Here is an 18736-nt window from a genome sequence, read left to right as displayed (position 1 = left end):
GTTTCATAAAAATTAAATGTCTTTAAGATCTTAAGAATCCTTACCTTCAAAAGCTTCGTTTTAAAAAAACGTTCCCGCGGCAAGTTTTTTATGAAAAGTGGTCTCAAGATATGGGTAATATATAAATGAAGCCATACAAATCTTAGTACTTTCTATATATGGTTGGAAAGAGATTGAGTAACACTAACTGATGCAAAAATCTCAAGGCGCTGGCTTAACCATACAAAAAGATATAACAGAGTAACGTTTATGAATATTACGTGTTTTTTGTGAAACGTCAAAAAACGTGTATATATACATTTTTTTAAATAGATATATTTTAAACAATACTTTTTTAACAATTTAAAAAAACAATTTTTTTCAGGGGCAATAATTTTTTAAAGGCACAACTAAAAAGGGCGCCATCATTTTTTTCTCGGGGGGCTCTGGCCCACCCGGGCGCATATTTTGAAACCCTATACAGGCTCAGAATATGCTGAGCTATGCGTAGGGCTGTAAATCCGGGCTCGTGTTCGTAAACGGCTCGGTGATCGGCTCGACAAGAGCTCGTTCATGTTCGGCTCGAATGATAAACGAGCTGGGCTTGAACAAAAAATTAGGCTCGTTTATTAAACGAGCCGAGCTTGAACATCATAGGCTCGTTCATATAGGCTCGATTAAAGCTCGAATATATAAATATATATATATTTATTTATTTTATAATAATATATATGTAATAAATAAAATTGTGATATTATATACAGTATTGGACAAAACATTTGCAACCAACATCGAACAATGCTAAAAAGTGTTCCTAATTTTACATGTCTTAAAAACGAAACGAACTATACTACCACAGCAAACAGTTAAGGAGTCTGGAGTCATTGCATGCCATGACATGAGCAATCAGCTGACAGGTGACAGCACACAGGCAGAATTTCTTTGACAAGTGCCATTTTGCAGCGGACAAAACAAGTGCAACTTTTTTGGTTTGTTTCATTTTCTTAAGTCTGGTCCGTGTCAACGTCACGGAAGTTTTTAATAATTAAAGGAAAAATCCAGAAGTTTCCAGAAGAAGCATCTGCAAGTATCCAGTAGCATCCAGAAGTATCCAGAAACATTCAGAAGCATCCAGACGCATCCAGAAGCTTCCAGAAACATCGAAAAGAAGCATCTAGAATCTTCCAGAACAGGTTCACACAGGTTCATTTTACTATATAAGAGACGTGTAAATCGATATGTAATTCAGTCAGTATATGGAAGTCAATCAGTCAGTATTATCAAGACAGTTTATCGAAGTGAGTTTTATCAAAGTGTTTTATCAAAGAACATCAATACAAGAAGTGAAATACACCAAGTGTTTCATCACATCAATACAGTCCACATCCAACCAAGACGTTGTGTTCCACAGAGCATTATTGTATCATCACAAGGTAAATGTAACACGGTAAACCTTGAGAAGCGTGATTATTTATTTTTAATTTTTTTATGACTTCAAGTGCAAAAATGGCTCCCGACAATCTTGGATTGGAACTAAGAAAGAAAATTATTGGCAATTACGTAAGTGGAATGTCACAAAAAAGTATTTGTGATAAATATCGCGTCAAAAAATGGACCGTATCAAGACTATGTTCCAAATATCGTTCTACGGGGAAGTTGGCAGCAGATAACAAAGGCAGAAGACCGTGTTCCACCACTTCTAGAGAGAATTCTATGATCGTCAGATCCGTCAAGAAGGATCCCTGGATATCATCAGTCGAGATACAAAAACAATTAGAGCTGTCTGTATCGGACCGAACAATCAGACGACGTACTGTTGAAGCCGGATTGTTTTCTCGACGCTCTGCAAAGAAACCGCTGATTTCACTAAAAAACCAGAAGAAAAGACTCCTGTTTGCTACATTTCATATTGAATAGAATATGCAGAAATGGCGAACTGTCCTGTTCAGTGATGAATCGAAGTTCAACATCGTTGGGAGCGGTGGCATTTGCCGTGTACGTCGACCGGCCGGAAAACGCCTCGATTTACGTTACTGCCATAAGACCGTGAAGCATGATGGAGGCAATGTAACGGTCTGGGGGTGTTTTTCTGCTAACGGTCTAGGTTCAACACATCGAAACGATGGAATAATGGACCGTTTAATGTATAAAAATATCTTGAAAGATGTTATGTTACCTCATGCTGAATGGAATATGCCAATAAAATGGGTTTTTCAGCAAGACAACAATCCGAAACACACTGCAAAAGTAGTCAAGCAGTGATTTCAAGACAATCATCTATCGGTGAAGGATTGGCCGCCTCAATCTCCGGATCTTAACCCTATCGAGAACCTGTGGGAGATCGTCAACCGCAGAATTAATCGTGAAGGTGTTCGTAATAAGGATCAACTGTTTGAACAAATCCAAAAGGCCTGGGCAGCGATTCCACAAAGTTTCATTGATCACCTGATCGAATCTATGCCTCAAAGATGCAAGGTTGTGATCGACAACAAAGGATTCGCCACGAAATATTGATAGCGAAATACAGATTGGTCAACAATTTGTCGAGTTGCACTTGTTTTGTCCAGAAGGAAATCAACTTTTTTTATTACTTTTGATTAATTTATTAATTTTTGTATACAAATAATGAACTTTGTAACGAATAAAACTTGAAGAACTTTGTCTCTAAACAGTTACATAGTTATTTCTCTAAATTGAAAAAATGCAGCACTTTTATATAAAGAAACTAAATTAGCATTATTTGGTTGCACTCGTTTTGTCCGATACTGTATATTAATATATAATAAAAATTATTTACAGACGAGCCTTTAACGAACAATTTTATTTTACTAAACGAGCTTTAAACTAACAGGTTACAATAATTATTTCGAGTTTTAAACCGGTCGAGCTCGAGCAACATGTTAAAGAGCCGAGCCCAAACAATATTAATCCTTAACGAGCCGAGCTCGAACAAAGAATCTCATGTTCGAAACGAGCTCGATCCGAGCCTGAACGCTCTTAATATGTAAACGAGCCAAGCCGAGCCCTGGCAAGCTTGGCTCGTTTGGCTCGATTTACAGGCCTAGCTATGCGCAATCTAATTCGCTGATTTCGAAAGAGAGGCTTTAGCGCGTAAGTTTAAATCAAAACAAATGTCAAAAAACGTATCGATTAATAAAAGTGAAACTGAGTAATTGCCAAATAATAATAACAAAAAAAGTATGATTTTTTTATCCGCTATTTTGTACAATACAGTACTTATATTTTTACAAAACTTCACAACTCAAAAACATCCGTGATTTTCATAATATTTTCTTAAAAAGGTTTAAAAAATTTAGTTTGTTTTTCTAATGGTTTTTATAACTCTAAGACTTAAAAATAACAGTCATTGTAACAAACTATAAACCAGATGGTAAAACTTGACTATGCTGTGATTCCTTAGAATGAAATAGTTTTAAAATTTACCTAGTAATATCAATTGAATATTATTAACTTGATATAAGCTTTTTCAAATTAAGTTCCCACTAGTCCTATTATATAACAAGAAAACTATTTTTAAAAAGAACCTAATTTCTTTTCAGATTTTTACCCTTATTATTCCTATATATAAACTGTATACATCACTAAAACATTTTAAGTTTGAGAATATTGATTATTTAACTAGCCCAGATAATTTACAACACTCTTAAAATAAAAGCAATTGTGAGCAAGAGCTGATTTAGTCTTTGGTAATGTATAGTAATAAAAGATTACAAAGCATTGTAGCATAATAAGCTAGAAAAAATTTATAACCTGATGTCCACAAGTGTGTTTTGATATAATAAACTGATTACCAAAAGAAATAACTCTTAACTTACCACACCTTTATAAAAAACTAAGTGTGAAAAGGTAGAAACAAAAATAAATTGCTAACATACAAGCTCTTGTTGATATTTATTTCAATTTCAAAAGTCAATACATATAAAGCACATGTTTGTTGATATATAGCTTGTATTTTTAATAGCAATTGATGATAAATAATATTAAATAAAGCAACAAAGTTTAATGAACTTTACATTTATTATGCTACCAATTTACTTTACATTATATACATACTCCTTTAGAAAAAAAATAAAAATAGAAAAACACTTTTTTTTTATTTTTCTCGAACAGAAATATTTATATTTTCAAATTTTATGAATAGTTTTATTATGTAAACTTTTTGGTATAACCAATACAGTCGAGTGTGCTTTTTTTCAATTTCTGTGAATACCTTTTGCATAATAATATAAAAATAGAGACATTTCATGTTTTATCTTGAAGTAATATTATTAAATTTTTTTTTTGAAACTTCTTCAAATGTTAAAGCTTGTTTTGACGAAGTTTTTTTTATTACAATAATTTTCATAATTTATATTTAACTGGTTAAGTTTTTTAACTTCAATACTCTTTGCTAGCTTGTAATATCAGCGCTTATTTATTATGTAACTGTACAAAAGAACTGTTCAGTAGAAAACAAGTATCACTTTTTTTGTAAAATTTTCCAAAAGATTCATAATATACATTTTTTATCCTATTTATATATAAGTTAAAATAACAGACCATACTATTTTTCACAAAGTGTTTGAAGGTTTAAGAATGATGTTTTATTAGTAAAGTTAACGTACACCTTATCAGCCCATTCAAAATTTAGGTTAAACAGTAACTACTTCAGAGCTCGTAGATTTACAGGACCATGTAAGCTAGTTTGGAAAAACATCTGTAAGAATTTTCTTTTTCCAAATAAATTTGAATGTTTAAATATTTATAATTAACAAGTTGGTATAAAGATGCAGTAACGAGCTTAGAACAACCTCTGTCTCAGCTTAAGATGTATACTTTAAGTACTTTGCCAGTAGTCTAGTGCAACTGCATATAAACTTTGCATAGAGCATGCTTTATAGAACATGGACATTACATTTGATGAGATACATATTTAAAAATCTTGCAAAATTGCACACATGCAAATTCAAGTTAAATATTTCAAGAGTTTATACGTACAAAACACATTTGATAATAACAAAAATATTTATAGCATGACAACTGATTTTGTTCTTTTTATGATAATTTTATTGTATTTTTTTAATTACTCTTCTTTCATTAAAACGTTCAATTTTAACCACTTAGTTTGGTTTTTTAAATCTTTTTTTTTCAATTATTACAATACAAAAAAATGCCACAACCATTTGCCATAATCCACGTTTATTTGGTTAACTTATTTGACTTCAATACTTTTTCTTGCTTTCAATGTCAGTGTTTATATGTAACTGTACAAAAAGTTACTGTTCAGCAGGCTTGGACGGGAATGGCGTGCGATTACGCGCTTTGTTTGACCACACACATAAAAAAAAATTTATATAATTTGACCATGGTTGCTTAGACGTTTTTGACAATATGAAGTTAGGTTTTTTTAAAGCAGTTGAGAAATGCGTTAAAAAAATATTAACAAAACTAAATTAAAAGGAACATTAAATAAATATAAAAAAAAAAGAATATTAACGAAAAAGATAAAAAAAACTTTAACTAAACTAAAAAAAATCGAACTCGAGGCGATAGTTATTTTAAGTAACGTTTTTACGTTTCAAATAATTAACTTTTATCTTCTGTGATGTTTTATAAAAGTTTCAGAAACGCATTTACAAATCACTTTTAACGACCATTTAATAAATAAACAAGAGCATTATATATATTATTTAATTATATATATATATATATATATATATATATATATATATATATATATATATATATATATATATATATATATATATACATATATATATATATATATATATATATATATATATATATATATATATATATATACCAAATATTTAATAACTAAATCTATTTTAAAGTCTTTTTAAAATAGTAATTTTCAATCGTTTCAAGCAATGATTAGTAAAAAAAAAAAGCAATTAGAAATAGTTCTTACTAAGCGAATTCTTTCAATTATTACATTATTACAATGCAATGTTATAATTTCATAAACAAAAGAAATTAGGTTATTAAAGCGTTTCGCAGCGAGTGGAAGATTTGTACAGATTAAAATTAAATATAAGTTTAAGTATTGAAGGTTTTAAAAGTAGCATCGGCGGCAAAAATAATTAAATTTAATAAGCCAATATCAAAGAGCTTAAAAACATTTCTGTTGTGGGGGAAAGAGGAATTTATCGGTTACACTGAAGAAAACGGATTAGTTATCAAAATATGGTGTAAGGTTTGCGCAAGAAACATATTTGCTATTTTAAGTGATCGTTCAGTTAGAGGAGTAATGGTTGGTTCTTTGCAGGCGTTTATTGAGGGAACTAGTGTGGTAACAAAACATCAGGTAAGATTAAAATTAAAAGCTCATTTGAATTTGCAAATACAGTAAATAATTTCAACTAAGTTTTTACTTACTTTATTCACAAATATTTAATACAATATTTTTCCCGCGATAATTTATAAATTTGACTTTATATTAAGTTTTTAATTTTTAAATTTTGATTTTTAAAATAGGTTGATCGTCATCTTGAAGGTCATATCCATAAACTGGCGCTGGAAATCGATAAGAGAAACCCAACTGAAGAAACTGGAATAGGCCACATTATAAATCCAGATAACCAGAACTCTTTATATAATAAGCAAAACATTCGTGAAGCGTATTTTAAGATGATAAAAACAGCATACGAAATGGCTTTAAAACCAAGCATGCCCCATAGTCATTTTGAAGTACTTATCAAATGCCAAAGACTTAATGGGGTGCAACTTGTAGAAGGAAAAGGCCACAATCGAGCAGGTAATTCATTTTTTAAATTAATTTGATATTATTTAAGAAATAAACAAAGATCAAATTAATTTTCATTTATATTTAGCACGTCAATTTATCTCCTGCATTGCTAATGCTATTAAAGAAAAAATTGATAAAATTGTTAGCAATTTTTTCTTTAATGGCATTAGCAATGCAAGATATCTTTAATTTAAGAGAAAAACTTTTTCTCCATACTTTCTGATGGCTCTCAAGCACGAAAAACAAAGGATGAGAAAGAGTTGGTTTTTGTTCGTGTTGAACGAGACGGCATACCTGCTTATCTTGTAGTATCTTTACTAGAGATGAACAGTTTGGGTGGTGTGAACGCTAATACCATTAAAAAGGCTATTGACAGCATTTTTAATGAATCAGGAAATATTCCTTTAACTGCAGATGCATATAAAAATAAACTTGTCAGCGCTACTTCTGGCGGAGCTAGCGTTAACATAGGCATGTATAATGGGGTCTTAACTCAAATGAAAAACAACAGAACATGGCTAGCTAAAATGCACTGCGTGAACCACCCTTTGGAACTGGTAATTAAAAATAGTGCAAGAAAAATTGTTTTTATATAGAGATTGTGATCAGTTTTATACTACCATATTCCATTTATTTCGCAATTCTGGAAAATTAAAAAGTGAAGCTAAAAAAGCAGCAGAGGCACTAAATATTACATATTACACCTTGCCCAAAATATCAGGAACGCGCTTTGTTAGTCACAGAAGACGAGGATTGACAAGATTGGTACATAACTGGCCTGCAATTATTGTAGGCTTTGACAACGCACTTGTCAATCGCAATACCACAGCAGAAATGCGCGCTAAACTTTTCGGAATCTCCAAACGTTTGCATGACTACCGACTGTTATGCATGTTTTGCGGTTACTTAGACGTCTTAGAGAAATTGAGCCCGTTATCATTGGTTTTCGAAAAAAAAACGTTGACGGTGCACGAGGTAAAACCAGCCATAGATCTAACTAAGGATTACTTGGTTGGATTAAGTAATGAAACAATAGACGATATACTTGATTCATATTTACTAAAATTTAGAATCAAGTACAAAGATGATACAACTACTCTTGTTTCTTCTTTATTCAAAGATGGCCACGAGTTAAAAAAAACAAATGCAGAATTTGTTGACATTGAGCTTTACGATATGACTAACATTAACTTTGATAGTATTAATGCTGCTATAGAAGTTAGAAAAACTGCAGTCAACATTATTAAACCATTATTAGACGATAGATTTAGTTCGTTGTCAAACGCGGTCTTTGAATCAATGAGTTGGTTGGATCCCCAATTTTGGACAGCAGACAATATGTACGGCGATGCTAGCATCTCTTTATTAATAAGGGAATTTAAAATTCCTTTAGAATACGCAGGATTAAAAGTTGAAATGGTTCTCTCTGAATGGAATGCTTTTAAATTAATAATAAACACAGAGTATAAAGGAGTTACAACGGCGCTGCTATGGGAGAAAATTTTTGTTTATTATAGAAAAACTTCCCCAAACCTTCTTCTTCTTGTTGAACTAATAATGTGCATTTCTTGCTCAAACTCGTCTGTGGAACGGATTTTCAGTATACTAACCCTGATACTAAGTGATCGTCGTTTAAAAATGAGCAACCAGACAATGGAAGACGCAATATTGATAGCCGGGAATGATCCAAATTTTACCGTAGAAGAAAGATAGGATATTTTAAATAGTGCCCTCAATATATACCTAAATAAACGCAGAGGGGTTCGCCTTGAATCAATGGAGGGCACTGATGCTGCACTAGAAACAATCGATAGTTCCGACGAAAGTTCCATTGACGACGAATATAGCTCAACATCTGAATAGGACTATTAAAGTTATTGTATTTGTCTTCTCAATTCCATTTTTTTTAATCCAACAAAATACATTTAAAAAAATCAGAGCTTTTACATTTATCAGAAAATATAAATGCATGTCGTCCATAAAGGCTGTCACAACAAATATTAATTATAAGTAAAAGATCATTAACTCCCTTCCGCGGATATTTTCATTCAAAAATAAAACAATATAATACTTTTAAAATCACTGCGCAAGAGTGCAAATAATTTCTAACTTCTACCTATTAGTTCAACTGAGCGTGACGTCTAATTTTGTCGACATCTTATACAATAAAAAATAAATTCAAATAACATTCTTGGATATTTTAAATACAAAGTGTCCACTTTTAAGAATCATTGCAAGTAACTAATCGATTTATTTAAAAATAATTTATATATCGTATTTTACTATTATAGTTTAAAAAAATAGTAATAGTATTTAAAAATCTTCACGTAATATAAAAGTTTTTAAAAAGATCAACGATCAACTTGAAATACAATAAAAAGTTATTTCTAACGCTATTTTAAAGAGTTTTTTATCGACTCATTTCTAAGGGCCTGTTTATATGGAAGACGGGCTGGCTCGTTTGCCGAGCCAGCCCGTTTGCCGAGATATCGACGTCATCAATATTTTAACTTAATTTTATTTTGCGTTTATATGAATAAACGAGCTAGCCCGGATAGCGATATCTCACTGTTTTTTGCCGAGATCTCGGCAAACGGGCTGGTTTATTTCATATATAAACTTGTACGCATGCGTACAAATTCTTACATTTTTTAAATTTTTAAGCTTCCGCATAAAATGATAAATTTCATAATAAAACTGGCAATTTCCGTGTATTTAAAAATTTAGTTGTTTTGCTTTTATAATTTACAATTAATTTTCGATTTTATTAGTTGCAGTTTTATTTATATTGCTGCAACTCTCACTCAAAATGGCTGATTTTATTGATAAAACAAAAAGAAAAAACTTCAAATGGGATCATAATATGGTAGAGAACCTTATAAACTGTGCTATCAGCTATAAAGCAAGGATGCTTTATAAAAACCTTGACTTTGATGCCGATAAAGTTGGTTTATATAGAGAAGTTCGCTTATCTATGGCTGAGATCTATAATAAAAATGAAGAGTTGTATTTTGGACCTGTTGCCATTGATACTTTAAATGAAAAGGACTCAAAAGAAGTAATAAAACGAGGAATTAAACGAGTTCAAGAGAAATTGAAGGAAATTCGACAAAAGTTTTCGAAAGCAGTTGTTAGTGGAAGTCGAAGTGGAAGTGGTAAAATTATATTTGAGTTTTACGACCAGCTCATCTCCTTGTGGGGTAGTTCAGCCAATATTGAACCACTTATATTTGGTGTTAAAGGGGATGATTTTATTGAAACCGAAGAAACTCATTTTTCAATTGATCAAGACTTATCAGAAGAGGTAGAGTTAGTCAACAACAGTGATACTGCTGAAAGTATTAATAACCCTAAAAAAAAAAAAAGCTGTGTACCACAACTTATTGACAACAAAAGAAAGCACTTGGAACGAAATTTAAGCGCCGCCCAACGCGACCAACTACTGCTTAAAGAAGCTAGAGACGATACTCAATTTAGAAAAGAAATGGCAGAAGCAATGCGAGAATCGACAAAGTGCTTCACAGAAAGTGTTAACACTGTAAGTAAATCAATGACTGACCTGGGAAATGGCATAAGTCGTTCTATTGAGCTTTTGGCACAAGCTATGATAGTACAAACTCAACAACAATCATCAAACCAAAATCAGTTTTATCAACATTCACCTAACGTATATTCACAAATGCAATTTAGTCCCTTAGTGTTACCAACAAAAACTTGTCTAGATAAAACACTTTCGAAAATATTGAGAAAAAATAAAAACAAATAATTTTATAAAGAGTCTAATAAATATAATGTTTAAGTTGTTTTTTATATTTATATATATATATATATATATATATATATATATATATATATATATATATATATATATAAATATATATATATATATATATATATATATATATATATATATATATATATATATATATATATATATATATATATATACATATATATATGTGTGTGTGTGTTTGTCTGTATGTTTAATTTATCAAGTCTGTAAGAGTTCTTCGTATAACTAATCCTTCAGCTTCATTTATAGAATATATTGAGTTTGGTACATTTTTGTATTCTTTTTCGTTTTTTTTAATGAGATCTGTTTGTGATTTAGCTAGGTCGTCGTCAACATAAGAATTTGTTTTTTCACATATGTTATGCAATACAAAACAAGCATAAATAACAGTAGGAACAGCTTCTAGTTTAAGGTCAACCTTTCTTGTTAAAATACCCCATCTAGCTTTAAGGCAACCAAAAGTGCACTCAATAGGATCTCGTGCTGCTCTAAGCATGTTGTTAAAAATTACCTCTTCATTATTTGAACAATGTTCATATTCTTTCATACAGAATGGTAGTAATGGATAGGCTGGATCACCAATAAGATAATTAGGTATCTTCTCTGCTTTTTTTGTTAGTTTTTGAAACGTTTGAGGAAGAATAGCATTTCTTAACTTCATATTTATTGATGAGTTTGCAAACACTTTAGCATCATGTACACCTCCTGGCCACATGCACTCAACATCCATGAAATAGCCTTTGTAATCGCATACAGCTTGAACACTAAGAGAAAAATATTGCTTATAGCAAAAAAATCTTGTGAGTTAGTTAATGGACGACGAATGGGATATGGGTGCCATCGATGCATCCAAAGGCTTGTGTCATTCCAAATTTACTTTCAAATTCTGATACTTTATTTCGCATTTCAGTTTGATTTCTTGGAAGAAATAGATACTTTGGCCCAAGATACTTTGATATTGCCTTACAAACTGAAATTATAACGGCAGAAGCAGTGCATACTGCAATTCCAAAAGTATTTGCAGTCATTCCCAAAGATCCAGTATCTTTTAAGTAATATAAAGTAATAGCTACTTTTTTATCTGCTGATAGAGCTCTAGAGTTAGGCGAAAAAGGGTCAGGAGATAAATAAGGGCTTAACTCTGAAACCAAATTCATGAAAAGAAACCGTGAAAGCCTAAAATTTGTTTTCCATACATCAATTGGAGCTACACCAGTTATTATATTATCCCACCATAAATCAGTTCTGCCAGTTTTAAACCAGCAACTACGATTTTTTCTTTTAAAGCGCATCTCTCTTGCTTGTTTCATCTTTTGAAGTGGTTGAGACCGTTTTCGTAAAAGAATAATATTTAAAAAATTATCAAATTTAAATTTGTGAAGCTTGTATAATACTATTAGGCTTTTAAGAAGCATTATTTGTGTTATAACACCGGTTAAACATATTGTTAAAATGCAATGTGTTTTTTGTCGATAGCCGCCATCTTTAAAGTTATTATTTTACCGATAAAGAGGCTAGCCCTGCTAGAAAAAGCTAGGCTAACCTCGATGTTGTTTTTTATTTTTTTGGCAAAAGTTCATATAAACGTAATTTTAAAACTGGCTCCTTTTCCGGGCAAGCTCGGCAAACGGGCTAGCCCTTTTCCATATAAACAGGCCCTAAAACTTAAAACCAACCGTGGTTATATTTTCAAAAATATATATAATATATGTGGTCAAACAAGCACGAGATCGCACGACTTTCCCGTCCAAGCCTGTATATATATATATATATATATATATATATATATATATATATATATATATATATATATATATATCTCTGTATAATTATATATAGATACGTTGAGTAGTAGACAAGTTTAGGTTCCAAACAACTCAGTAGCCTCCACGAGACTGGAGTGAACTGATTTTTTGATCTTACATTTGCACTGTTCACTTTTCAATTACGACATGGCAAAGATTTGCAATGAACCTGGCTGTTAGGTCGCAACAAAGTATTAATGTAACGTCGCAAAACAAGCCAACAGACGACAACCATATTTTTACTGATATAGAAAAACATAACTATCAATTTTTTATTGCCCGGAGAGGCAATTAAGGATTTAGATTAGCTGCTATTGTCTCCCTTTTTCCTATGAAGCTGTGCCGTGTTAATGTTTTTAGGCAAAGTTTTGCAGCGTTTCTCTATTTGATTAGACTGACGAAGCCATTTCGGTAATGTTATCTGTTTTAATTTTGATATTAGAAAGTCAAATTGCTACTTTATTATATGACTGAAAAGACTTAATTTTATTAAATTTAGACTTTATTCTATTAGATTTTTAGCAGTGGCGTTGCTAGGGGTGCGGGCCGCACCGAGTGACACTATCATGACTACGCCATGATTACACTGAGGGTTGACACCAAAATGAATAAAAAGCAAATATGCCAGAAATTTTCTTTTCAAAAGACCTTTTACACATTTTTAAATTTTAAAAACTTTTTAAGTTTCACCTATTACCTGTTAATCTAGAGGGTGACACAAAAAGTTTACTGCTCTGGGTGACACCAAACTTACCATCGCCACTGGTTCTTAGCACTATGAGTAGAGAAGAAATTTCTTTAATATTACATGCATTGAGATTGCAATTCAGATTTAAGCCTACTCTATGCAGAAACGCCTAATATAATTACAGAATTAAGAAATGGTAGATAAAGAAATTTAAGTAGACACTATTTCAGGAGCATTTAACAAAGTAACAGGCTCTTTTCTGAGTAACGAAGTTACTGGTTATACTGGATCAACTTCTATGCTAGCCTAAGAAGTTGACCAAAGTGAAGAATGTCCTTGTGACTATTCATAAGGCTATTGATTGAAAGGTAATTAAAAAGCATACGTATCAAAAAAAGCTATTGAAGAATTTAAAAAAGTGCTCACAAAAAGCTGTATAGAAGTTCATAAGAGATAATGTTACAAAATCATTAGAAAAAATTGTGACCATAGTCAAAAAGTCTTATAGGATTCTATAACTATTTTACAGATCTATAGGACTCAAAAAGATCTAAAGGATTTCCAAAAGTATCCGATAGGTTTTATAGGAAATCTACAGGATCTATGGGATTGCAAAGGAATCTTAATAAAATCTTATAGGTTCTATAGGACTGCTATACAACTTATTGAATTCCTAAAGGTTTCCAATTAGTTTTAAAGGAATCCTATTTCAATCCTATAGGTCTTAAAGGATTCATATATGTATCCTATAGGTTTTAATAGATTTATAAGGACCTAAAGTATACCATTTGATTCCTTATGCACTCCTATAACTTCTATAGGATTCCTATGAGAACCAATATGATACCTATACGAATGCCATTGCAATCCTATGGATCATATGGGATTCAAATTGGGAGGATAAAACTCCCAAAGGGTTAATAGTTTAATCCTATATAAGTTATACAATTCCTACCAGGTTCATAGGATTCCTATAGGAATAAACCAATTTCCTAATGAAATTATTTGTCGATAATAAGTTATTTCAGATTTTCAGATTCAATAGGCTTTTTAAATGTAAAATACATCTTTATCACTGTAAATTTATGATCGAATAACATAACATTGTGAATTTGTCCAGCCAATCTTTAAGTATATATATTTCATTATTCCATTACGTTCTAATTTGCTTGAAATTTTTTTGCGTTTAACAATAAAACTTTTGAATAATTGCATACACTTTTTATGTTAATAGCCGCTACTTTTTCTATGATGAGGTGGCGTTGTAGTTTTGTTTGATCATAAATTTAAATTTTTAACATCGCCAATAGGGCTTCGATAAGTTTGGCTTTAAAAATTATTATTGGTTAAATTAATATCGGGCTATTTTAAACAATTTGTCGCTTTTGCAAATACATAAAACTTTAATAATTAGTTGAAATATAAATTGAAATCTACTTAATGTTTAAATGAAGTCTGAAATGAAGTGATCGACCGGAACTAATATTTTGCTGGAAAGCAAACCAAAATTTGATTTTTATTATTCATAACAGGAACCGGAATCGAAAATCAATAATATGTTAATTGTTTTTAAAGTTAGTTTTAGTTTTAAAGTTATAGTTTTAGTTTAAACAAAATAATAAATTAATAAAAATAACTATTAACAGAATCCAACAACTGAAAGATTTTCTCGACAAAAAAGTTTTTCCAAATTTTCTGGATGGATTCTGTTTCTTTAGTTTGAGAGATTATCTCCAGCTGTAGAAAACAGTTTTTCAATATCTGCAAATGTTGGAGGTGGTGTGAGGTACTTTTTTGCCACCTTTGTCAACGCTAACTTGAATTTGGAATTTGCGTTTTTTTTTCATAACTTTTCCAAAGCTCAAGGCATTGAGATCCCGTTGGAATATTCAAAAAATCATTCAATGCTTCTTTTATCACTTTGGAAGATGGACCTATATTTTGTCTTATTTGAGTTTGGGATTGCGCAATAGTTTTTGACATTATATGAATAAACGATGCACTTTTTTCATTGTCGCTAAATAGAATTTTTGGTTGCAGAAGCCAATTCATCTAGAGGTTCTAAATTGTCCCTTTTTGGGACATGACAACGTGTTCAGCGTTTTGCAAAGCACCTAGAGATCTGAAAAAATACTATTTGTAACTAAATAATGTTCTGAATTTGAATTGCTGAAAAACGTTTTTCTATTGAATTTTTCATAGCAATTTTTAACTCATGAACATTGATATTGTAAGAGGTTTTATCGAAAGTTTTAATTATTGTTGTCACAATTGGAATACAGAAACTGATGCAAGAGTCAACAACTGCCAACATTTCGTTGCTTTCTCAAAACACTTAAAATGTTCACCACTTTTTCACAGAGGCATTAATCTTGGACAGGAAATTCAATTCCCACTGAAGGAAATTTGATTAAGGAGGCAGCAATGGCTGGCTTCAGATGTAAAGGTCGCTCAAGCATATAATACGTAGAGTTCTATCTTGTGACAACACCGCTTTTTTAGCCAAGCCTCACTCTTATATCCATTTGGATTTCTCGCTGTCTGTAAAGTTCAGTGTAGAAAGCATTAGAATGAGATCATTGACAACTGACCATGGGTTGAGGTCAAGAACCATCATTCCAAATACTGACGTGAAATTTTTAGCCTTTGCTTAGAATTAGAGTCAATTTTTGAAGAAGCTTAAACCCAATTTAGAATTGTAGATTTTAGCATGTCCATTCTTTGTTTTTTTGATCGTATACTGAAAATTGGAACTGTAATTCTCTTGCTTAATTTCAATTCAGCTTTTCCGCCGTAAGTTTGGTGTCAGGATGATGATTTTTCAGGTGTGACGTTAATCCATATAATCCTTGTTTTGTGGGGTCGTCTGATTCTCTTGAAACTTTACCGTTGCATATTTTGCACTTAACTATTCTTGGATCGTTTCCTTCAATTATGGAATATTTCCATGCAAAACTTGTTTTAACTTTTGAATTCATTTTGTAGAATGGAATATATGACGGTTTTTTAATGTAGCTGGTTTGCGTCAAATACGAATGTTAAAAATTTAATTGACAAGTTTTTTATATTTCCAATATTTATTGTAATGATTGTTACACGAAAATTCTCTTCGGACGACAAATTAACAATATGCTATTTTTGGAAAAATATTAACGATTTCAAAACTACAATTTCCTTAGGAAAATTATAGTGTTAAAATTGTTGTTTAGTTGAAGTAGTTGTCATATTGGACATGGTTTTCCAAGGGAAATTCTCACGTGAATGCAATTTAAAACTGTTGCGCTGAACTTAAATGCTAAAACTTAAAGCTTAAACTTAAAGCTAAAAAAGTAAATTGAAGAAAATAACAGATAATTTAACACTTTATAGATTATATAAAATTAGGATAAAAATTGGATTTTTTAAATCAATTGTAATATTTAATATAGATATCTATTTATATAAAAGTTATACACTAAAAAAAAAAAAGTTATACACTCCTTTATATTTAAGGGAAAAAATAAGTGAATAATCCCTCAAAATCAGCACTGGTAAAGGTTTCCTGAAAATAAGGAAATATAATTTTAAGGAAATAGTTTTCTTTAAAAAGATTTCCTAAAAAAAAGGAAATAATTAAATAATTTCCTTAAAAAAAATATTCTCCTGAATGTAAATAAAAACTTGAAGGAAATTTTTCCTTACATTTACAATAGTTATTAAGGCAATTTTTCCTGCCATTAAGGAATGTAATTTAGGCAGAATTCCCCAACATTGAGGAATTTAATTAATGCAATTTTTACTGACATTTAGGAATAATTTCCAGACAACATGGAACATAATTAAGGCAATTATTCCTGCCATTAAGTAATGTAATTAAGAGCATATTTCCTGGTTTCAAATATCAATATTAAAGAATTGTTTTAATCGCTTACATTCAAAACAAAATTGTGTCATTAAGCAACACGTTGGTTATTATTTTAAAACATAAACCAAAGCTACATTACAAAATTAGTTGCACGATGAGTAGAACCAAAGTTCCAAATAATAATCAAATCAAACGCATTAAATAAATTCATAAATCACAAAATGTAACAAGTGTACAGTAAAATGACTGCTATAGTAATGATTAATTGGGGAACAAGTTAAGAATGTTAACAAGATTACAAGTATTTAAGTAGACTAAACTGTTTACACAACTAAATATTATACAAATAAGTTGATTCAATGTAATAACTGTAACAAGAGCACACAAAATAACACAGCTACTTGTATAGCCAAATATTAGCCTATTATAATTAAAGTGAACACAGTGTAATAAATGCTGCACATGCATAGAAATTTACAAAGTAACTTAAATAGTAAAATATTCTTGTAAATACAATTTAACAACCATTCAACCAACCAAATATTCAAGTTATTACAATCTAATAACTGTAGCATGATGAGCACACAAAATGACAAAACTGAAGTAATTATACAAGTTTGTTGACACTTATATTCATTTGACTATGCCATGCTTTCATACATTATCATTGGCGATCACTCAATAGTTTAAGCTATAGTTGAAAAAGACGAGTTAAACCGTTGATAGTACGAACCATTCTTTTCTTGCCAAAAGTTAAATTATATATTTTAAATTGCAAAAATTTAAAAAACATCTCCAAACAGCTAGCATCCTCCAAATTAAAAATCCAAAACAACTTAAACATGTAATTCAAACATTCGACAATCGAAAATCTAGCCAAGCAAACTTTTCTGTTACACACAATTTTCCCAGTGATTTTGTTGAGATCATTTGACAAATATTCAAGGTACAGCATGGGATGAGCCAAGTTTTGTCGAACATCTATAGAATTGCCAATGCCAGGCTAAATATAAAACAATAAGTAAACGTAATGTGACTTAGGAAATTTCCAATTTCATACAAATTTAAAATATTCACAATTTAAGCTATAAATACTAAACTAAATTAGTTTTAAGTTAGTTTTTAACTTGAGAAAATAAAGACTATATAAAACCAATGTGGATTTATGTACTGTAAGAGGAAACATGACATTATATTTTAATAAATATGAATAACAATGCATCCAAAATGCTCACCGCTCCATATGCAATCAGCAAATCAAACAATTCCTTTGCAGTTTAGTGCTTACTCCTATCATCGGCAAAAGTTATAGCAATGCTTTTACAGCAGCTGTAGTCTGTCCATCTATAAAAAATGCAGTAAATATACTAGTTTCACTGTAAAATATGCAACTTACTTTTATTTGCATCAGTCAACCTTAAATTGCATATATGTCTAATAGGGTGCATCAATCACCCCATACTATCAAAAACAGATATTTACCTATTCTTAAAACTTCTTTTGGTTCTAACAGTTTTAAATTTTTCAAAAGCGCAGCTAGATTTAAGGGGCCCCCTTGAGTCTGAAATTTTCAACGAAACCCTAAAGAAAAAAAATTTTTATTTTCAAATTCATGGATCTCAAAAGGAGCAAAATTTTTTACAAATTTTATAAATAAGTATTATATACAAACATTATTATTTCATTTTTTTTTTCGTAAAAGCTGTCATTTTATAACAAAAAATAAAAAAAACTGTAATTTTTAATATTTTTTGTTAAATTTTTTTAATATAGTGCTTTTAATAAAAAAAGATTAATTAATTTTGAAACTTTTATAAAATTTCGCTTCTTTTGAGACCCAACATTATTTCAGATGCAG

General features: G+C 30.6%; 2 protein-coding genes across 2 annotated transcripts; one reads left to right on the top strand and one right to left on the bottom strand.

Moving 5' to 3' along the window:
- The first annotated feature begins 6074 nt into the window (after positions 1–6074).
- Positions 6075–8890, top strand: LOC136092176 (uncharacterized). The gene is made up of 2 exons (XM_065819911.1): positions 6075–6307; positions 6478–8890. Exons 1-2 carry the CDS (start codon positions 6251–6253, stop codon positions 6781–6783), a joined length of 363 nt encoding a protein of 120 aa, XP_065675983.1. The 5' UTR covers positions 6075–6250; the 3' UTR covers positions 6784–8890.
- Positions 8891–10731: 1841 nt separating this feature from the next.
- On the bottom strand, positions 10732–11271 carry LOC136091932 (uncharacterized). The gene has a single exon (XM_065819652.1). The coding sequence runs from the start codon at positions 11269–11271 to the stop codon at positions 10732–10734; it is 540 nt and encodes a 179-aa protein (XP_065675724.1).
- Between the last annotated feature and the right edge of the window lie 7465 nt (positions 11272–18736).

This window comes from Hydra vulgaris, chromosome 15 (assembly GCF_038396675.1).
Source record: "Hydra vulgaris chromosome 15, alternate assembly HydraT2T_AEP".
NCBI classification, from domain to species: domain Eukaryota; kingdom Metazoa; phylum Cnidaria; class Hydrozoa; order Anthoathecata; family Hydridae; genus Hydra; species Hydra vulgaris.
This window is presented reverse-complemented; position numbering and strand designations above follow the sequence as displayed.